The sequence below is a fragment of the Engystomops pustulosus genome, chromosome 4 (genome assembly GCF_040894005.1).
Source record: "Engystomops pustulosus chromosome 4, aEngPut4.maternal, whole genome shotgun sequence".
Classification (NCBI taxonomy): Eukaryota; Metazoa; Chordata; class Amphibia; order Anura; family Leptodactylidae; genus Engystomops; species Engystomops pustulosus.
The window spans coordinates 215,232,113-215,255,679 of NC_092414.1; the positions used below are offsets into that span (position 1 = coordinate 215,232,113).

A 23,567-nucleotide genomic window follows, 5' to 3' on the forward strand; every position below is an offset into this window, starting at 1 on the left:
ATCTATCTCCTATATATCCATCTCATATCTATCCCATATCTATCTATCTATCTATCTATCTATCTATCTATCTATCTATCTATCTCCTATCTATCCATCTCATATCTATCTATTTTCTATCCATCTATCTCTATCTTACTGTGTAATGGTCCCCATCACATAAATATGTTGCCTCTTGTCTTGCAGATTCAGCACTATATCCTACACTTACCTTCAAGCAATGGTTTATGCCATAGAGGAGATAAACGCAGATGAGACTCTGCTCCCCAACATCACTCTGGGTTTTCAGCTGTTTGATACCTGTGCACACATGTCCCGTGCTCTCTGGGAGACATTTATCTACCTCACAGGAGAAGGCATCGCCATCCCAAACTACCAGTGTATCGAGAAGACGCCGCTGGCCATCATTGGTGATCCATTATCACTTCTCTCCATAGCAATGGCCACAATATTGGGCGTCTACAGGTTCCCCCAGGTCTGGTCCATATGTTAAACTATGTTGTCATAGTGTGAGTGTTTGAGATTATAAGTCATAGAATGGGGAGACGTTTCCATGAGTAAGCCTCCCCCCCATTAAACATTTATAATATTTACAAGTATCATGTATAGAGGTTCCATTAAACTCACTTTTGTTGTTTCTAGAATTTTTATTTGCAAGTTATGGGGAAATCTCTCTATCAATTTATGGTGGTTTATTTCTGTCCTATGAAACCTGTCCTAATGCCAGAAAAATCGCTGGTCGGTGGTGGTTCAATTTGGTCTGAAAGGTTTTAATACATTGGGGCACACTTACTAAGGGTCCGTCGGACACATTTCCATCGGGTTTCACGGATATTTCCGATTTGCCCTGAATTGCACAGGGGTTTTTGGTGCACGTGATCGGATTTTGGTGAATTGGCGCCGGCTTTTATGTAACACAAATAGGGACAACACTACTGATTCGGACAAACCGCGGAATTTAAAATTCAAATTGTGTCGCAAGATCAGCACTCACATACACCAGGAAGAAGATGGTGAACTCCGGTAGACCTCAGCGGGGAAGCGACACATTCAAGAAATCGGGTGCACGCTGTAAGTGAATCGCGGCAGCTCCGAGTCCTCATCGGACATTCCGGATCGGCAGACGCAACAGTAAATGTGCCCCATTATGCTTTAGAATCAAATAAAGAAATCAAGACATTTCAACAAGTGCTGGAACCATTGTGTTTCTATCATACATAGTATGGGTCAGTAGTAACAGCGTTCCAAAATCCTAAGTTGTCTTGTGATCATGGACCTACAACTTAGTGGCCAAAATTCTTCATTCATAGGTAGGGCTCCTCTGGTTAGGGCTCACTTATGTTTTATCGAACCCATAAAGGGATTTACATCTTCTACATTTATGACCTCACTAGTGGCTGAGTTGGGTGACTCTGAAAGAGACAACTTGAATGAGATGAAGCACAAGTATTGACCCAGACTGATCTGATTTATGCTAGGAAACACCTTTAATCTTAAGCCAAACCTCAAATTTGTTAAAAAACCTAAAGGAAGCATTTAAATAATTTACAACCACATCTCAAATCAAATTATTAATCACAAATTATTTTTGTGTCATTAATGTTATAGGTCAGCTATGCTGCATCCATATACTCACTTAGCAACCGCTTCTTATATCCATCATTTTTCCGGACTGTTCCAAGTGATGACAACCAATCAAGAGCTTTGGCCAAATTGGTCTCCTTCATGGGCTGGAAATGGGTTGGATTGCTGTCTCTAAATAATGATTATGGGATTCTTGGATCACAAATCCTCAAGGAGGAGCTTCAGAAGTTGGGTGTCTGCATTGCCTACCATGAGACATTTGGTCAAGGGACTTCTTTAGCGAAACTTCAGGCCATAGCAAACACTATTGTTCAGTCTTCCGCCAAGGTTATCATAATGTTCTCTAGAGATCCCGATATCAATATGTTAATGGAATTGCTTGTAGAGAGAAGGGATGTAGAGAGAATTTGGCTTGCCAGTAACGGATGGTCAAACTCACCTTTGTTGTCTATCCCAAGATACAGTCATCTGTTGGCCGGGACTATAGGTTTTATATTACATGAAGTAGATATGTCAGTCTTTGAAGAATATCTATTGGGACTACGACCATCTACCTTACTTCCTCAAGATATCTTCATAGAAAGGTTCTGGGAAATTGTCCTAGGCTGTGTCTGGCCAAGTGGTGGTTCTGTCAGAGACAACGGGACTTTGTGGTGCACAGGAGAAGAAAAACTAAAATCGTACATGAGCAGCAAGTATGCTTACTATACCTCCGACTATAGGTTCCCATATTTAGTATACAATGCAGTCTACTCAGTAGCTCATGCAATTCATAATCTAATGTTCCCCTGTACTGTGGAGGAGACATCCCCTACACGTGAAAAATGTGGAGACGTAACCAACTTAAAGCCTTGGCAGGTAAAGTTTCTTCTCTTATCATATATTATTTTGTTGAATTGTCTTTTATCAGGTGATACAGAGTATTCAGAGGTCAGGAGCTTGAGAAGGTTAGGTCATTCATGGTTGGTGGGCTGATTATATTTGCTGTCATCCTTATGTCATTGATGGACCTCAGTGGTAAAATGTCAGTGGTAAGATGGAGGGCAATGCAGCAGGGCAAGCAGGGTCCCCTTGCTTACACCAGCACATGTGGACGGTCATGTGGTCATGTGGTCAGATGAGACTAAAATAGAACCTTTTGGTACCAACTCTAGTTAACGTGGTTTGAAAAGCAATAAGGACAGCCCCAAGAATACTATCCCAACAGTGAAGAAAGGGGGCAAAAACATCATACTTTGTGGGTGCTTTTCTGGGAAGGGGACAAGATGACTGCACCGTATTGGAAGGAGGCTGGATGGTCCAACAACTTCCTTTGTTCAATATGAACATTGAAGATGAGTGCGAGTTTCAGGCTTCTGTGTTTTAAAACCACTCCCTGGGCTGCTTTGTATTGACAGCTGAATGTGTCATTCTGAGTTCAGTTTTTGTTCAACTGTGGATTGAGTCATGGACAACAAACCAGTTAGCTGCTAGGGGTGGTGTCCAGGAACTCCTATATATCTGCCCAGTTCTGAATACAGGTTGCTTGTTATTTTACTCCTGTGACACTTCTATTTCCTTACTATTGTTATTGCTTGCTTTACTATATATCTGACCTTGCTGTGTTTACTTGCTAATAGCTTGCCTCTCGATTCTGTGCTTTTCCACCATGTTTGATTTGACCTGGTTTTGTCTGACCTCCGTTCTCGGTCTTTTCCTGTTGTTTGTCCCTCTTTGTATTGTCAACTTTCCTGTCCACCCAATCAGTGTAGGGATTGTAGACCAGTCTGGGTTTGCAAGGCTAGTTAGGCAGGTGACAGTGGTTGTGGGTGATTTTTGGGCCTACATTCCCTTTCTCTATTGTGACACAAAAAATGGGATTTTCTGGAATATTTTTAGAATCTGTCCCTCAAAGTTGAAGGTTACCTATAATAAAAACTACAGACCTTTCCAGTAGGTGGGAAAAATTTGAAAAATAAGAACAGTATAACATGGTTATTTTCCCCACTGTATATTGTGGGTGCAATGGAACCCGCTATTTACTTTGGTTCCATGTTCACTCTATTCGCATGTATTTCTTGGGTTAATCGTTGAGCTGTAGGAGTCAAGCTTGTACCTCCTAATCTTATGAAGTAACAAGAATTTTCTATTTGTTTCTGTAGGTTTTTCAACAGCTGAAACGTGTCTATTTCAAAAATCGTATGGGAGAAGAGATGTTCTTCAATGCCAATGGTAACCCTCCGACGGACTATGACCTTCTAAACTGGCACAGGTCCTCGGATGGTGTCATCAAATTTGTTAAAGTAGGACGATACAATTTACATGATACAAATGAAAATGAGCTGAGGATCAACACCACAGCCATCAGATGGATCACTGGGAGCCAAGAGGTAAAATGTCATATGCACAGTAGAGGAAACATAGAACTAAACTTCACAACCTTCTGACTTGAAATGGCATTTACTTACATCTCCAGGTCACCCAATCAGTATGTAGTGAAAGCTGTTTCCCTGGATTCAGGAAAGCTGCCCGTAAAGGACAACCATCGTGTTGCTATGACTGTGTTCCTTGTTCGGAAGGGGAAATATCCAATGAAACAGGTATCTTTATATTAAATATATTGAGCAACACCAATATCCAACTAAAAATCCTTCAAATAACTACAAGAATTGCTACTTAGTGTATAGAAACCCCAAGGCTACATTCTGCTTTATGCTAATTTTTACACCAAATCACATTGGGGCTTTTTTACTAAGGGTCCCGCGGCCGCATTTCCGTCGGGTTTTCCAACTTTCCGGGGATCACACTGCCGGGACAGGTATTTAGAAGGGGACACACGATTGGATTTTGGCGCATCGGCGCCAGCTTTCATGCAACACAAATCGGGGGGGCCGGGCGATCCGACTAAGTTGGACAAACCGCAGGATTTAACTTAAAAAATGTGTCGCAAGCCATGCACTTACATACACCGGGAGGAAGATGGTGAACTCCGGCGGACCTGATTAGGGAAGCGACAGATTCAGGAAATCGGGCGCACAATCTAAGTGAATCGCGGCAGAGTTCATTATCGTCGGACATTCCAGATCGGGGATCGTGCAAGGGACGGGTAAGTAAATGTGCCCCATTATGTTGATGTTCTGTGCTTGTATGTGGACTGCTTACCTTCATACCTCACGCCTTTTCCACGTTATTGTAGAATAAGTCAACCATTGCTGAGATTTTCCTTGTAATATTCTGGAATTTGTTTACTAGAGCTCAAGTTTTGTTATGTGAAGCCATGTGTTCACAGTGCTGGGTACAACAACTCTATAGTATCTGTAACTGGTACTGGAGATTTTTGCTTCTTAATTTAGACTTTTAGATATCCTTTGGAAAAGCTCAACAAAAAAATTGTCTTGTATTTAATGAACCTTTGGAAATTTGGAAAAGAGATCTGTATGCACAGTGCAAAGTATCACTACATTTTCTTCAATACCCATAGTGTCCTGATAACAGTTTGTTTGTTCTCTCTGTGTTTGCGTGGGTTTCCTCCGGGTTCCATCGTTTCCTCCCACACTCCAAAAAAACATACTGGTAGGTTGATTAGATTGTGAGCCCATTGGGGACAGGGACGGATTTGGCAAGCTCGGTGCAGTGCTGGGGAATCGGTAGGCGCTATATAAATATTGGAATTACTATTATGAGACTATTACAAAACAGCTATTCAAAAGAATTGTAGCTGGCAAGTCATGTAATGGGAGCTTTATTACCAAATTGTTTGTTTTCTTGTATTACTTTTTGAGACTTTTTTGTCTGTTACATTTTGGAAAACTGGTTGGTTAAAGCCAGGGCCGATTCTAGCATATTTGCTGCCTGAGGCGAATAATAAAATACTGCCCCCCCCCCCCTCCCTGTTCAGTAAATGCTGAAAACTTTACTAACAAGTAACATCCCTACAGACAGCTCCCTGACACTGTGTGACTGACTACAGGATCTGAGAGTCATTAGTGGCATCTAGTACCTTATAGATGACAATCTCTTCCATCAGGAGGACTTTATTCCGGATTCTCCAATCCATGACGTATCACTGCTGAATTCACGGCCGGATATCTTCAGCTCCGTGCAGCATCTCCACCCGGTGTCCCTAAAAATACCACAGTCACCTACAGTTTAAAGTCTCCTGGATAACAACACTGCGCTCCTAAATAATATATACCCCTCACAACACAACTAACCGCACTCTCCCAACATATAAAACATCCCTTCCTTATTATATATATTCTACTGGAATTATAGCATGCACAGCACATCAATATACAACACCCCCAATTTATTAATACAGACCCCTAACATTTGGTTTACATGATGCAAAGTAATCCTAAGTATGGTATCCTATAACTAATATATCCCACCCTGTTATTATGTTACATGTGAATTTATATAGAGTGCTACCCTGATCATGAATTTATATATATTTTATTTTTATAGCCCCCCCCCCCCCCCCTCCAGTATAAACAGTATCCGGCCCCATATAAATATATACAGCTCCACAGAATAAACAGAATACGGCCCCCCCATATAAATATATACAGCCCCCCCAGAATAAACAGAATACGGCCCCCCATATAAATATATACAGCCCCCCCCCAGAATAAACAGCATCTGGCCCCCAATATAAATATATACAGCCCCCCCCCCCCAGTGTAATAAGAATTTGGCCCCTCATAAATATATACAGCCCCCCCCAGAATAAACGGAATCTGGCCCCCCATATAAATATATACAGCCGCCTGTGTGACTGCACTGTACGGAGCGACGCCAGCAGCCGGAAAGGCGCTGTGTCGCTCCGCATGTAAATCGCACCTGTTTCTTAAAGAGACAGGTGCGATTTACGTGGAGGGCGATTCGGGCGCCGACGGACGCCCAAATCGTCCGCATTGGAGCGGCAAAATGCCGCTTTTAAAGAGGTCCGCATTCTGCCGCCCGAGGCGAGATTTTCATCTCGCCTCATGTCAGATGCGGCCCTGGTTAAAGCAACAACATAACTGGTTAATGTATCATACTGCATTTCTAGTTGTTGGAGTAAGGACAGCCCTGGTCTTGGGGCACTGCCAAACAGAATTATATAGGGGCTATAATTGGCCCCCAGGGCTATGCCTCACGCTGCACAGGGCTAAGGTTAAGCTGTTTATTTGGCAGCTTTTACCATCTTTGCTTTTAGTATGCCATTTAGCCTCTCAACCTTCTTACTGCTCTGCGGATAATAGGGTCTGTGAAAGGCTAACTCTAAGCCTAGCACCTTCGAACAACAGACTTCCAACTGTAGACCGGGTCGAAACAGCGCTGTCTACAGTTGGGAGTCTGTTCCTTATGGAATAGATATACTGGTTTGGTTTTAATCCCGCATCATGTCACAAGGTAGGTGGAGATGGTTGAAAAAACAGGGGCATAGAAGAACTTGGCCACCAGGTTGTTCATCATCCCCTCACTTTGATGCATTTTCCCATGCGCCCATTGAGCCACCATAGCGTGCACAGTCTTTGGCAAACAAGGTTTTCCCCCGTGAACATGGATGTCTTAGTCTGAGCAAGCTGCTCCTTTCTTCACCCACTCCTCTTGCTCCTCCTTTGGGGCTTACTTCTGTAAAGTCCTGAGAATAGTCCATGAGGCCTGGTTTTCCTGGTTTGGCTTGGATTCTGACTCAGACCCTTGATTCATTAGAAGATTTGTTTTTTCAACATCTTCCCCTTTTGCAGCTCTCTTGGCTGCCAGGTCTGCCAGATTGTTCCCTCTGGCCTCTGGGGAGGAGGCCATTTACAAAGGTTTTGTCAGACGAGAAGAGCATGTTTTTCCACCAACAGCAACACTAGCAGTTGTTTCATAGGTTAGGCAACGGTTGGTGTGATACCCAAGGGAAGAACATGCGTTGGACGTTGTGTATGACCCAGTTGCCTATTTTCTATGCTGAGGCCTCTGGTTCTGAACCTCATACTGCTCTCTTGACTTTTTCTTGGCTGGCTTCTGCTTCTGGAGTGCCCAACACTGGTTTTTGATATATCTGCAATTGTAGCACTTGGCATTGGTGTCCTGACTTGGTTGGTGGCTCTGGATGCCTTGGGAAGAATCTGCTCCGCTTGGCTGCTGGTGCTGAGGGATGTACAGCCTTTCTTAAGATGGCCACCGTTGAGGGATGATAGAGCGTGCCATCTACATTGATCACTGGGTAGCAAAAATTATAAAAACACAGTGCAGCACACTTCCATACCACGGGAGCTAACACCACCGTCCGAGACCGATCCAACAAGTCCCACTTTAAACAATAAAACAAGGAATATAAAAACTCTGACCGGAGCTCCCAATGATTCCAATACGGCTGTTGTTCAAAATTCCTTCAAAGATCTTCAATTATATTCTACTGATGAGGAAAGTTTTGCAACAAGATGTAGGTCACTATTCAGAACATCCTTAAGGTGCATTTTTAACTCAACAGTGTGGTAGCAAAAACTAAAAGAGAAAGTAGGCACCAAATCGCATAGTACGTTCTTAAAACATTGGATATTTATTCTTAAAAGTTATACTCACAAGAGTATGTTTAAAATGCGCATAAAACAGTATACAAAACGGGACGCCAGCTCCACTCGCTCGCCCGACCCTGGGTTTCGCCGTTCTCAGCACACACCCCGGAAGAAGCGTTTTGTATACTGTTTTATGCGCATTTTAACCCCTTAAGGACGGAGGGTTTTTCGGCTAATTTCTCGCCCTCCAACTTCAAAAATCCATAACTTTTTCATCTTTACGTGTACAGACCTGTGTGAGGGCTTATTTTGTGCGTAACAAATTTTACTTTCCCGTAATGTTATTTATTTTAACATGCCGTGTACTGCGAAGCTGAAAAAAATTCCAAATGTGGAAAAATTGAAAAAAAACCGCACGTGCGTCACGTTCTTGTGGGCTCAGTTTTTACGACTTTCACTCTTCGCTCCAAATAACAAGCCTACTTTATTCTTTGGTTCGGTGCGATCGCGGTGATACCAAATTTATATAGGTTTTATTGTGTTTTAATACATTTTCAAAAATTAAACGAATGTGTACAAAAAAGAAAAAAAAATTTTTGCCATCTTCTGACGCTAATAACTTTTTCATACTTTGGCGCACGGAAATGTGTGAGGGGTAATTTTTTGCGAAATGAGGCGACGTTTTCATTGCTGCCATGTTGAGGTCTGTGCGACATTTTGATCATTTTTTATTTCATTTTTTATGTTATGTAAAAAGGTGTAAAAGTCGCATTTCGGACATTTGGGCGCCATTTCGCCATTTCGGAGGTCACCGCCGCCCGTAATCGTTTTTATATTTTGATAGATCGGGCATTTTGGGACGCGTGGCGATACCTAATATGTCTGTGATTTTTACTGTTTGTTATGTTTTATATCCGTTCTAGGGAAAGGGGGGTGATTTGAACTTTTAATATTTTATAAATTTTTTTTATTTTTTAAACTTTTTTTTTCTTTTTTTTTTCACTATTTTTTAGACCATCTAGGGTACATTAACCCTAGATGGTCAGATCGCTCCTACCATATACTGCAATACTACAGTATTGCAATATATGGCATTTTTGCAGGTCATACATTGTAACGAACCTGCATAAACCATGTAGCCTCGTGTCAAAAGAAGACCCGAGGCTACCATGGTAACCGATCGCCGCCCCCCGATGACGTTCGGGGGCGTGACGATCGAAAAAAAGATGGCGGCGCCCGCGCGCCGCCGTCTTTTAAACGCCGCCCGCGACTTTGCGGGCGGCGTTTAGAGGGTTAATAGCCGCGATCGGTGCAAGCACTGACCGCGGTTATTAGCGGTGGGGGTTTTGTGCAAAATGCAAAAACCCCCACCTCTGTATGAAGAGGACTCAGCCCGTGAGCCCTCTTCATACACTCCTTAAACCTCTGCGCCGTAGAGCTACGGCGCAGAGCGTTAAGGGGTTAAACATACTCTTGTGAGTATAACTTTTAAGAATAAATATCCAATGTTTTAAGAACGTACTATGCGATTTGGTGCCTACTTTCTCTTTTAGTTTTTGCTACCACACTGTTGAGTGAGTTTAAGGAGAAAACTGCACCTTAAGGACGTTCTGAATAGTGACCTACATCTTGTTGCAAAACTTTACTCATCGGTAGAATATAATTGAAGATCTTTGAAGGAATTTTGAACAACAGCCGTATTGGAATCATTGGGAGCTCCGGTCAGAGTTTTTATACTCCTTGCTTTATTGACCACTGGGTAGTTGGGCGTAACTTGTGGCGCAGTAACTATCATGGACGAGGAGGATCTATGTGCCCCACAATTATAAAAAAAACACCTTCCAGGCGGGGTTTGACACCTACAAACTCCACAGGTCCACTCTCCAGGTGTGATAACCCAGAGTCTGCCAAGTACTGCCAACATACCAGGCACCATCTTTCTCTCTTCGGTTTGGGGAGGAAAATATACATAAACATCTTTGTCTTTTTCATAGATTTCTCTCCATGCCATCTGCCTCACATCCTTCAACACTCCGAGCCATATTATAGGATCCTTCAAAACCTTGCAATCCTGTAACATTCCTTTTTGATTATTCAGCACATTTTTCCACTCTTCTATCAAGTTTGCCCTTCTTGTGTATACCTGACACTTTCATGAGTACTTTCAGATTCTTCACATACTTTTTCCCCTTTATTGTCTTCATTTTCTGGCAAGCTTTATACCCCTGTCCCTTTGACTCCCATGTCTGTTGCCTTACAGGGGAAATCCTTGGTCCCTCGCGTACTGCTTCGTCCCCTCCTCTTCTGCTTCTAAACTACCTTGATTTAAAGCGCTAACAAGTGGACCCTCAGAGAAATGACACCTGTGATGTCTGTTCACTATATCTCTAAGCAGGGTGCCTGGTACACACAGATTTAACCTAGCGTGAATGTTCAGCTGGAAAACTCTCAACGGGGGGATATCTCGTGGAACTGCCCATAATCAGTATGTGTATGGCAGGGGGATGGTATTTTTCTGATGAGACGCCAACCATCTGCTGAAATAGCGAACATCAAAGTCTGTTTGCACCCTATGCACGAAATAGAACTGCTCCTACTCTATTCCAGTGACCACTGTACCTTTTTAATTCATCTATTGGTCTTCCGAGACTTGCACCTCATCTAATGAAAAATTACACCTCATAGGATAATCATCTACTACCATTGCCTTAAATGGGTTGTTCCACAAACCAAGTTAGGCCCTATCCACAGGATAGGTCCTAACTTGGTGATTGGTGGGCATCTCAGTGATGACAGATTGCGAGAATAAGGCATCCAATGGGATCCCAGGTACCTCAGTTGGACCCCTCGTCGCTTCCAGAGATTAATGAGGCAGACGGCCGTACTCTGTTCATCTTCGGGAGCGACGAGGGGTTCAACTGAGGTACCCTAATTGACACAGTAGAAGATCCATACACTGAGTGTGTGCTCATCTAAAGACTGACCAGTCTCTCAACCAATGTCACAATTAATCGACCTCAGAAGTGTTGTAGAATACCATAGTCTTAGTCTTACCATAGAGGCATAGTCTTAGGAGAGTTAGGTTTATTGATGGCCATCCAGGAGCATTTGCACATTCAAAACACCTTGGAGAGAATGCTCAAGGGGGAAGGGGGGGGCACACACCTTATATGCATGAATAATCAGGGCTATGCATACATGTCCAATCCTGATTGGATGGTTTAATACTATAACTAGAGATGAGCGAACATACTCGTCCGAGCTTGATGCTCGATCGAGCATTAGCGTACTCGTAACTGCTCGTTGCTCGGACGAGTATTTCGCCCGCTCGAGAAAATGGCAGCTCCCGCCGTTTTGCTTTTTGGCGGCCAGAAACAGAGCCAATCACAAGCCAGGAGACTCTGCACTCCACCCAGCATGACGTGGTACCCTTACACGTAGATAGCAGTGGTTGGCTGGCCAGATCAGGTGACCCTGGGATAGACTAGCCGCTGCCCGCGCTGCTCGGATCATTCTCTGTCTGGATGCCGCTAGGGAGAGAGCTGCTGCTGGTCAGGGAAAGCGTTAGGGTGTTCTATTAGCTTACTGTTAGGCAGGAGTGATTCTTAAAGAACCCAACAGCCCTTCTTAGGGCTACAATAACGTTCTACTTTTTTTTTTTTTATTTGCATCTAGTACCATTTTGTGAGGAATTAGCAGGGGGACTTGCTACCGTTGTGTTTAGCTCTTAGTGACACACATATCCACCTCAAACACCAAAGTGGGAAAATTTATTAGGGGTTTGAGTAGAATTAGGCACAGTCTGCCAGTTTCTTTTTATTTTACGTTTATTTTTTTCATAACTCAGCGTCATCTCATCTGGCATAGTAGTGTGCTGTAATACTTGGCTAGAAAATAGCCATAGGAGAATACAAACGTCTTAATTACGCCTACAGTAGCGTTATATATATTTGATTTCTGGTTGATCTGCTGGTGGCTGTACTTGCTGCAGTGCATCTACTATCAAATTGGGAGCAATTTGGAGTCAGACTTGCGACCACTGTGTTTTAGTGACGCACATATCCATCGCAAAGACCGAAGTGGGAAAATTTATTAGGGCCCGGGGTTGTATTTCAACTAGGCACAGTCTGCCATTTCCTTTTTTATTTTACGTTTATTTTTTTCATAACTCAGCGTCATCTCATCTGGCATAGTAGTGTGCTGTAATACTTGGCTAGAAAATAGCCATAGGAGAATACAAACGTCTTAATTACGCCTACAGTAGCGTTATATATATTTGATTTCTGGTTGATCTGCTGGTGGCTGTACTTGCTGCAGTGCATCTACTATCAAATTGGGAGCAATTTGGAGTCAGACTTGCGACCACTGTGTTTTAGTGACGCACATATCCATCGCAAAGACCGAAGTGGGAAAATTTATTAGGGCCCGGGGTTGTATTTCAACTAGGCACAGTCTGCCATTTCCTTTTTTATTTTACGTTTATTTTTTTCATAACTCAGCGTCATCTCATCTGGCATAGTAGTGTGCTGTAATACTTGGCTAGAAAATAGCCATAGGAGAATACAAACGTCTTAATTACGCCTGCAGTAGCGTTATATATATTTGATTTCTGGTTGATCTGCTGGTGGCTGTACTTGCTGCAGTGCATCTACTATCAAATTGGGAGCAATTTGGAGTCAGACTTGCGACCACTGTGTTTTAGTGACGCACATATCCATCGCAAAGACCGAAGTGGGAAAATTTATTAGGGCCCGGGGTTGTATTTCAATTAGGCACAGTCTGCCAGTTTCTTTTTATTTTACGTTTATTTTTTTCATAACTCAGCGTCATCTCATCTGGCATAGTAGTGTGCTGTTATACTTGGCTAGAAAATAGCCATAGGAGAATACAAACGTCTTAATTACGCCTACAGTAGCGTTATATATATTTGATTTCTGGTTGATCTGCTGGTGGCTGTACTTGCTGCAGTGCATCTACTATCAAATTGGGAGCAATTTGGAGTCAGACTTGCGACCACTGTGTTTTAGTGACGCACATATCCATCGCAAAGACCGAAGTGGGAAAATTTATTAGGGCCCGGGGTTGTATTTCAATTAGGCACAGTCTGCCAGTTTCTTTTTATTTTACGTTTATTTTTTTCATAACTCAGCGTCATCTCATCTGGCATAGTAGTGTGCTGTTATACTTGGCTAGAAAATAGCCATAGGAGAATACAAACGTCTTAATTACGCCTACAGTAGCGTTATATATATTTGATTTCTGGTTGATCTGCTGGTGGCTGTACTTGCTGCAGTGCATCTACTATCAAATTGGGAGCAATTTGGAGTCAGACTTGCGACCACTGTGTTTTAGTGACGCACATATCCATCGCAAAGACCGAAGTGGGAAAATTTATTAGGGCCCGGGGTTGTATTTCAATTAGGCACAGTCTGCCAGTTTCTTTTTATTTTACGTTTATTTTTTTCATAACTCAGCGTCATCTCATCTGGCATAGTAGTGTGCTGTTATACTTGGCTAGAAAATAGCCATAGGAGAATACAAACGTCTTAATTACGCCTACAGTAGCGTTATATATATTTGATTTCTGGTTGATCTGCTGGTGGCTGTACTTGCTGCAGTGCATCTACTATCAAATTGGGAGCAATTTGGAGTCAGACTTGCGACCACTGTGTTTTAGTGACGCACATATCCATCGCAAAGACCGAAGTGGGAAAATTTATTAGGGCCCGGGGTTGTATTTCAATTAGGCACAGTCTGCCAGTTTCTTTTTATTTTACGTTTATTTTTTTCATAACTCAGCGTCATCTCATCTGGCATAGTAGTGTGCTGTAATACTTGGCTAGAAAATAGCCATAGGAGAATACAAACGTCTTAATTACGCCTACAGTAGCGTTATATATATTTGATTTCTGGTTGATCTGCTGGTGGCTGTACTTGCTGCAGTGCATCTACTATCAAATTGGGAGCAATTTGGAGTCAGACTTGCGACCACTGTGTTTTAGTGACGCACATATCCATCGCAAAGACCGAAGTGGGAAAATTTATTAGGGCCCGGGGTTGTATTTCAACTAGGCACAGTCTGCCATTTCCTTTTTTATTTTACGTTTATTTTTTTCATAACTCAGCGTCATCTCATCTGGCATAGTAGTGTGCTGTAATACTTGGCTAGAAAATAGCCATAGCAATAGGATAGCATCGTTTGGTTTTAAAAACTAAAAAACACAAAAAAAAAAAAAAAAGTTAAAAAAAAAATACAAGTTATAACTCTCATTTTCAAAATGTTTAACCCGAGGGCTAGGGGTAGAGGACGAGGGCGGGGACGTGGGCGTTCAACTACTGCAGGGGTCAGAGGCCGTGGTCCTGGGCGGGGTGAGACACCACCTGCTTATGAGGGAGCAGGGGAACGCCGCAGAGCTACACTCCCTAGGTTCATGTCTGAAGTTACTGGGACTCGTGGTAGAGCACTGTTGAGGCCAGAACAGTGCGAACAGGTGATGTCGTGGATTGCCGACAATGCTTCGAGCAATTTGTCCACCAGTCAGTCTTCCACGCAGTCCACCCATGTCACCGAAATCGGCACTCCTCCAGCTCCTGCACCTCAGCCTCCTCCCCCCCAGTCTGCCCCCTCCCAGCAAAATTTGCCATTTGAACCGGCATACTCTGAGGAACTGTTTTCTGGACCCTTCCCACAGTCACAAACCACTTGTCCGGTTGCTGATGAGCAATTTTCTGATGCCCAGGTTTTCCACCAGTCGCAGTCTGTGGGTGATGATGACCTTGTTGACGTAGTGGAAGAAGTGTGTAAAGAGGTGTCCGACGATGAGGAGACACGGTTGTCAGACAGTGGGGAAGTTGTTGTCAGGGCAGGAAGTCCGAGGGGGGAGCAGACTGAGGGATCGGAGGATGATGAGGTGACAGACCCAAGCTGGGTTGAGAGGCCGGGTGAACACAGTGCTTCTGAGACGGAGGAGAGTCCTCGACCAGAACAGGTTGGAAGAGGCAGTGGTGGGGCCAGACGGAGAGGCAGGGCCAGAGCTGGTGCATCAGCGCCAAATGTGTCAACTAGTGAAGCTCCCGTGGCGAGGGCTCCTGCGGCGAGGGCTAGATTTTCAGAAGTCTGGAGGTTCTTTAAGGAAACACCGGATGACCGACGGACTGTGGTGTGCCACATTTGCCAAACCAGGATCAGCAGGGGTTCCACCACTACTAGCTTAACTACCACCAGTATGCGCAGGCATATGAATGCTAAACACCCCACTCAGTGGCAACAAGCGCGTTCACCTCCGGCCGTGCACACCACTGCTCCTTTCCCTGTGTCAGCTGATAGTCAGCCCCCTGCCCAGGACCCTGCCACAAAAACCCCATCGTCACCTCCACGATCCTCCACAGCATCCACCAGCGTTCAGCTCTCCATACCCCAGACGCTGGAGCGGAAACGCAAATATAGTGCAACCCACCCGCACGCCCAAGCCCTTAATGTGCACATTTCCAGATTGCTAAGCCTGGAGATGCTGCCCTATAGGCTAGTAGAGACCGAGGCCTTTCGCAGCCTCATGGCGGCGGCCGCCCCTCGGTATTCGGTCCCCAGCCGCCACTACTTTTCCCGATGTGCCGTCCCAGCCCTGCACCAGCACGTGTCAGACAACATAATCCGTGCCCTGACCAACGCCGTTTCTGACAAGGTCCACCTGACCACGGACACGTGGACGAGTGCTGCCGGGCAGGGCCACTATATATCCCTGACGGCACATTGGGTTAACTTGGTGGAGGCTGGGACCGAGTGTGACCCTGCGGCTGGTCATATACTGCCGACGCCGAGGATTGCGGGGCCTACCTCGGTCCAGGTGTTTGAGGCCTACTATGCCTCCTCCTCCTCCCACCCCTCCTCCACCTCCTCCTCCGAACGACCATCCGTGGGCATGGCGCCATCAGTCGGTAGCTCTAGGCACAGCAGCAGTGCCGTCGCTAAGCGACAGCAGGCGGTGCTCAAACTGCTGAGCCTAGGCGATAAAAGGCACACCGCCCAAGAACTATTACAGGGCATCACGGCGCAGACTGATCTGTGGCTGGCACCGCTGAACCTGAAGCCAGGCATGGTTGTGTGTGACAACGGCCGTAACCTGGTGGCGGCTCTGCAACTCGGCAGACTGACACATGTGCCATGCCTGGCCCATGTGTTAAATCTGATAGTTCAGCGTTTCCTCAAGACATACCCCAATCTGTCTGATTTGCTCACGAAGGTGCGCCGCATCTGTGCGCATTTCAGGAAGTCCAGCACAGATGCTGCCACTCTCAGGGCAGCGCAGCGCCGCCTCCAACTGCCCGCTCACCGACTGTTGTGCGACGTGCCCACGAGGTGGAATTCAACACTGACCATGTTATCCAGAGTTTACCAGCAGCGCCGAGCGATTGTAGACTGCCAGATGTCAACTTCCACCAGAACTGGTAGTCAGGTCAGTCAGCTTCCTCAAGTCTACAATGAGGAGTGGACGTGGATGTCTGATATCTGTCAGGTGCTGAGTAACTTTGAGGAGTCAACACAGATGGTCAGTGGCGATGCCGCCATCATCAGCCTCACCATCCCGCTGCTTGGCCTGTTGAAAAACTCTCTGGTCAGCATGAAGTCGGAAGCTTTGCGCTCCTCACAAGAGACAGGGGAAGAAGATTCCCTTGTTGATAGCCAAAGCACCCTTAGGTCTGTTTCTCAGCGCATATCGGAGGAGGTGGAGGTGGAGGAGGATGAGGAGGAAGAGGAGGAGAATGTTGGCGAGACACAAGAGGGGACCATTGTTGAGTCCTACACTGTTGAGCGTGTATGGGCAGAAGAAGAGGAGTTGGAGGAGTTGGAGGAGGAGGAAATGGACAGTCAGGCCAGTGAGGGGAGTGAATTCTTACGCGTTGGTACTCTGGCGCATATGGCAGATTTCATGCTAGGCTGCCTATCCCGTGACCCTCGCGTTCAAAGAATTTATTCCAGCACCGATTACTGGGTGTTCACTCTCCTGGACCCACGGTACAAGCAAAATCTTTCCACTCTCATCCCTGCAGAGGAAAGGAGTGTGAGAATGCATGAATACCAGCAGGCCCTGGTGCACAAGCTGAAACAGGCCTACTATGCCTCCTCCTCCTCCCACCCCTCCTCCACCTCCTCCTCCGAACGACCATCCGTGGGCATGGCGCCATCAGTCGGTAGCTCTAGGCACAGCAGCAGTGCCGTCGCTAAGCGACAGCAGGCAGTGCTCAAACTGCTGAGCCTAGGCGATAAAAGGCACACCGCCCAAGAACTATTACAGGGCATCACGGCGCAGACTGATCTGTGGCTGGCACCGCTGAACCTGAAGCCAGGCATGGTTGTGTGTGACAACGGCCGTAACCTGGTGGCGGCTCTGCAACTCGGCAGACTGACACATGTGCCATGCCTGGCCCATGTGTTAAATCTGATAGTTCAGCGTTTCCTCAAGACATACCCCAATCTGTCTGATTTGCTCACGAAGGTGCGCCGCATCTGTGCGCATTTCAGGAAGTCCAGCACAGATGCTGCCACTCTCAGGGCAGCGCAGCGCCGCCTCCAACTGCCCGCTCACCGACTGTTGTGCGACGTGCCCACGAGGTGGAATTCAACACTGACCATGTTATCCAGAGTTTACCAGCAGCGCCGAGCGATTGTAGACTGCCAGATGTCAACTTCCACCAGAACTGGTAGTCAGGTCAGTCAGCTTCCTCAAGTCTACAATGAGGAGTGGACGTGGATGTCTGATATCTGTCAGGTGCTGAGTAACTTTGAGGAGTCAACACAGATGGTCAGTGGCGATGCCGCCATCATCAGCCTCACCATCCCGCTGCTTGGCCTGTTGAAAAACTCTCTGGTCAGCATGAAGTCGGAAGCTTTGCGCTCCTCACAAGAGACAGGGGAAGAAGATTCCCTTGTTGATAGCCAAAGCACCCTTAGGTCTGTTTCTCAGCGCATATCGGAGGAGGTGGAGGTGGAGGAGGATGAGGAGGAAGAGGAGGAGAATGTTGGCGAGACACAAGAGGGGACCATTGTTGAGTCCTACACTGTTGAGCGTGTATGGGCAGAAGAAGAGGAGTTGGAGGAGTTGGAGGAGGAGGAAATGGACAGTCAGGCCAGTGAGGGGAGTGAATTCTTACGCGTTGGTACTCTGGCGCATATGGCAGATTTCATGCTAGGCTGCCTATCCCGTGACCCTCGCGTTCAAAGAATTTATTCCAGCACCGATTACTGGGTGTTCACTCTCCTGGACCCACGGTACAAGCAAAATCTTTCCACTCTCATCCCTGCAGAGGAAAGGAGTGTGAGAATGCATGAATACCAGCAGGCCCTGGTGCACAAGCTGAAACAGTATTTCCCTTCTGACAGCGCTAGCGGCAGAGTGTGTAGTTCTGCGGGACAAGTAGCGAGGGAGAGTAGGCGAGCAGGCAGCTTGTCCAGCACTGGCAAGGGTACGCTTTACAAGGCTTTTGCCAGCTTTATGTCACCCCAGCAAGACACTGTCACCTGTCCCCAGTCTCGGCAGAGTAGGGCTGATCTTTACAGAAAGATGGTGAGGGAGTACGTAGCTGACCATACCATCGTCCTAAATGATCACACAGCTCCCTACAACTACTGGGTTTCAAAGCTGGACATGTGGCACGAACTGGCGCTCTACGCCTTGGAGGTTCTTGCCTGCCCTGCCGCTAGCGTCTTGTCAGAGCGGGTTTTCAGTGCAGCTGGTGGCATCATCACCGATAAGCGTACACGCCTGTCGACTGACAGCGCTGACAGGCTGACGCTTATCAAGATGAATAAAGCATGGATTTCTCCTAATTTCAAATCTCCAGCAGGTGAAGGAAGCTCAACCTGAATAATTTATCCACTCCTCCTCCTCCTCATTTTCCTCCTTCTCCTCCTCTTTCTACAGTAAAGCAGAGGAAACTGGCTGTTTTTTGACAGGGCCCACTGGCTCTAGGTATAGTACTTTATGCATTTAATTTTTCTGGAGGGCCACCGACACGGTCCTCTGTTTTAAACAATTTTTGGGAGTGCCACATACAGGCACTCAATCTATTCAATTTTTCTGGAGGGCCACCTTTCCGGTCCTCTGTTTTAAACAATTTTTTGGGACTGCCACATACAGGCACTCAATCTATTCCATTTTTCTGGAGGGCCACCTACCTGCTCCTCTGGTTTAAAAACTTTTTTGGACTGCCACATACAGGCACTCAATCTATTCCATTTTTCTGGAGGGCCACCTACCTGCTCCTCTGGTTTAAAAACTTTTTTGGACTGCCACATACAGGCACTCAATCTATTCCATTTTTCTGGAGGGCCACCTACCTGCTCCTCTGGTTTGAAAACTTTTTTGGACTGCCACATACAGGCACTCAATCTATTCCATTTTTCTGGAGGGCCACCTACCTGCTCCTCTGGTTTGAAAAATTTTTTGGACTGCCACATACAGGCACTATCCAAATTGAATTGTCTCCATAGCAGCCTCCACACGTTGTCTCCATTGCTACCTCCAAAAGTCGTCCATATAGCTGCCTCCATACATCGTCCCTTTATCAAACGAGGTTTGTCAGGCCGAAATTTGGGTTGTTTTCATGGATTCCACATCAAAGTTGTTAACTTTGTCGCCACCCTGCTGTGTTATCCACAAAATACACTGGCAAACTTTTACCATTTACGGATATTATTTCAGCGCTTCTAGCGCATCTGTTTATATTCCCCTCACCCGCCATATCCTAAACTTATAAGAACGCTACTACACTTGATCTTATACAAAAGGTTCTTAGAAGTGCTGTTTGGGGAGTAGCCTAGAGACAGGGGCTTGGATTGGCGAAAGCTCGCCTAGCAGCGGAGCGCCAGCTCCATGCGCATCATGCGCTTCTTGCGCATCTGTTTACATTCCCCTCACCCGCCATATTCCAAACTTATAAGAACGCTACTACACTTAACTTGGTGCAGGCTGGGACCGAGTCTGACCCTGGGGCTGGTCATATACTGCCGACGCAGAGGATTGCGGGGCCTACCTCGGTCCAGGTCTCAAAGGCCTACTATACCTCCAAATCCTCCCACCCCTCCTCCACCTCCTCCTCCTCCGAATTACCATCCGTGGGCATGGCGCCATCAGTCGGTAGCTCTAGGCACAGCAGCAGTGCCGTTGCTAAGCGACAGCAGGCGGTGCTCAAACTGCTGAGCCTAGGTGATAAAAGGCACACCGCCCAAGAGCTATTGCAGGGCATTCCACATCAAACTTGTTAACTTTGTCGCCACCCTGCTGTGTAAGCCACAAAATATACTGGAAAACTTTTTTCATTTACGGATATTATTTCAGCGCTTCTTGCGCAGATGTTTACATTCCCCTCACCCGCCATATCCCAAACTTATAAGAACGCTACTACACTTGATCTTATCCGAAAGGTTCTTAGAAGTGCTGTTTGGGGAGTAGCCTAGAGACAGGGGCTTGGATTGGCGAAAGCTCGCCTGGCAGCGGAGCGCCAGCTCCATGCCAAGAACCAACTAACATAGTTTTAACTGCAGTACCTTTAATCTACTACTAGTTCACTGCCTCCATACATCGTCCCCTTATCAAACGAGCTGTGTCAGGCAGAATTTTGGATTGTTTTCATGGCTTCCATGTTAACTTTGTCGCCACCCTGCTGTGTAATCCACAAAATATACTGGCAAACTTTTATCATGTACCAATATTATTTGAGCGCTTCTTGCTCACCTTCTTTGGTTCCTCTCTGCTACCCATTGGTTTGAAGCCTGAGTCCATTTAGGGTATGTCGCCATGCCACTCTCTAGCCTGCTGCCGCTGCCTCTGCATGCCGTCCCCTATAGTGTCAGGGTCAATTATTGCATGTTTTAGATGCTATCTAGCTTCATTCTGTCACTCTGTCATGGCCATGCTGTTGCCCATAATTTTGGCATAATGGTGCGATTAGGCAGCCTCAGAGGCATCCATGCATGCTGCCCCTGCTGTTTCCTGTCCATTTCCGTGGTGTTTCCATCCTTTTCTGAGGTTCCCAGGTGTTTGGCCAAGCTTCCCTGTGCAGAGCCTTGGTCCCCTTGAAAAATGCTCGAGTCTCCCATTGACTTCAATGGGGCTCGTTACTCGAAACGAGCACTCGAGCATCGGGAAAAGTTCGTCTCGAATAACGAGTACCCGAGCATTTTAGTGCTCGCTCATCTCTAACTATAACCCATTGGTAACATTAGTGTATGGACAGTGCGTGGTCAGCTAGTGATCTTCAAGTGAATATCATATAGCCAACATCTGTCAAGCATCAACCAAGTTCTTTGTCCTATCCATCCTAATTAAAGGTCACTCATGAGAGCGCGGACCACTCCGCACCCTTGGAATGTGCACACAAGAAAATGTGGTGTCTGGGATAACAGTGGGCATTAAAACTATTTATAGATATATTTTAATTTCTACTTCAGAGATTGTCACAATTAATTGATTCTGGAGGTGGCAGTTTCCAGTCTCTGTTCTCCTATATATCTATAGACACATCAGTCATAGCTGATGTCTTCACTAACCACCATCAAAGGGCACTGTAGGAAAACTACTGCCCTTAAAAACGTTCAACTACTCAGCCACACTTATCAGGCTTATCACTACTTATCACTCATGCTTATCACTACTGTAACTTCCCAGCCAGAATCTTGATTAGCCACTTCAAAAAGAATCACCAATCCTATCCTTTACCAACAGCTGGGAACAGTTAATATCATCTAAGCATGCATATGAAGAATCCAACACACAGACACACTCAGTATCCGAGTAAAGATTCTCTAGTTTATTATTCAGATTAAAGCAGTATATTATATTGAGAAGGAGTAGCCTTCCCAGGCGCTACACATGGTTTCATTGGCTCTAGATTAGCTTGAGTGATTAATATGCATAATGCATAATGGAATGTTAGTAGAATATATTCATCCTTGAGCCCCTTTCCAGGAGCCTCCTGGTCTGAGATGTTCCTTTCAAGGTCCCTTCAGATGTCAACAAGACCACTGAACGTAAGCCTGACGCCATCTTGAATAACTTCAACTACAGAGATAGATGAGAGAGAGAGACATGAAAAACTGTCATATCCAGAACAAGATAAGGTCCAACTAGTATCTTCCATCTTCAGGTTTGACTTTATTGATCCTCCAGAAAACTCACCAGTTATTTGGCAGAATCTGCTATTGTGTGAGGAGGTTTCCCTAGATCAAAGATCTTAAAGGCCATAATTTAAGACAAATAACAGTCCGTAGGTACTAACTTAGGTTTAGGAAGAAGACTTCATAAATTTGTGAAACAAGGTCAGGTGATTTTGCATGTAGCAGAACAGTGGGTTCCAAGAATAATTGTTGCTCATAGGTTGAAGATTCTCTAGGCATGTTCCTCTTTCACATTTCAGCTTCATCCATTTAGAAAAAGTAATGCCCCTCTTAACAATGTCATCTACTTTTCCATCCAGTCATCCCATCTGTATGACAAGCCTACAATTGGCACATGTAGTCTTATTCATGTTGTGTTTGTGCCAAGAATGGCATGCTATTTCCAAAATCTTACTAAAATCTCTTTTTGTTTTATGCCTTAGATTCAAGCAATTGTTTTCCGTGTGCTGCAGAGACGTGGCCCAATGCTAATAAAACCATGTGTGTTCCTAAAAATTTGGAGTTTCTGTCATACTCGGAACCACTTGGAATCACCTTAGCTTCCGCCGCTGTCCTCTGCTCCGTCACCACTCTTGGAGTCTTATGCATATTCATCAAGTACAAAGACACGGCCATCGTCAAGGCCAATAACAGTGACCTTAGCTACTGCCTCTTTACTGCTCTGTCCTTGAGTTTCCTCTGCTCCTTACTCTTCATTGGAGAACCCAAAAGGTTGACATGTCTGCTTCGTCAAGTAGCTTTCGGAGTCATCTTTGTTGTATGTGTCTCCTGTATATTTGCTAAAACTTTGATGGTTGTTATAGCTTTTCGAGCAACCAAACCTGGAAGCAATATGAGAAGATGGCTAGGACCTAAGGTCCCTATCCTAGTCATTGTAATCTCTACCAGCATACAGGTTTTTATCTGTGTCATCTGGCTTCTCCTTTGCCCTCCTTATCCAGAAAAGAATTTAAAGATAAAGGCCGGAGTCATCATCTTTCAGTGTAATGAATGTTTAGATGTCTTACTGTGGTCCATGCTTGGGTATATGGGATTTTTGGCTTGTCTTAGTTTTATAGTTGCTTTTCTGGCCAAGAATTTGCCAGATAGTTTCAACGAAGCCAAGTGGATCACGTTTTCCATGGTGATCTTCTTAAGTGTCTGGATCTCCTTTGTCCCAGCCTACCTGAGCACTCAGGGAAAGTTCATGGCAGCTGTTGAGGTGTTTGGAATAATTTCCTCCAGCGCCGGTATCTTGAGTTGCTTTTTTTTCCCCAAATGTTATATTATTTTATTTAGACCTGATCTCAATACCCGTCAGAGCCTCATGAGTAAAAACAACACCAATACGTAAAAGA

At 45.3% G+C, this 23,567-nt stretch overlaps 1 protein-coding gene across 1 annotated transcript; it reads left to right on the forward strand.

Moving 5' to 3' along the window:
* The first annotated feature begins 220 nt into the window (after positions 1-220).
* On the forward strand, positions 221-23,563 carry LOC140128578 (extracellular calcium-sensing receptor-like). The gene is made up of 5 exons (XM_072150277.1): positions 221-475; positions 1,609-2,442; positions 3,726-3,953; positions 4,040-4,163; positions 22,653-23,563. Exons 1-5 carry the CDS (start codon positions 221-223, stop codon positions 23,561-23,563), a joined length of 2,352 nt encoding a protein of 783 aa, XP_072006378.1.
* Positions 23,564-23,567: the final 4 nt, after the last annotated feature.

Excerpts from the sequence above, each read along its gene's own strand:
- LOC140128578 (XM_072150277.1), top strand. The coding sequence starts at position 221 with ATGGTTTATGCCATAGAGGAGATAAACGCAGATGAGACTCTGCTCCCC. Across the intron at positions 2,443-3,725 it reads CCAACTTAAAGCCTTGGCAG|GTTTTTCAACAGCTGAAACG; the intron begins GTAAAGTTTCTT and ends TTGTTTCTGTAG. Across the intron at positions 3,954-4,039 it reads GGATCACTGGGAGCCAAGAG|GTCACCCAATCAGTATGTAG; the intron begins GTAAAATGTCAT and ends TTACATCTCCAG.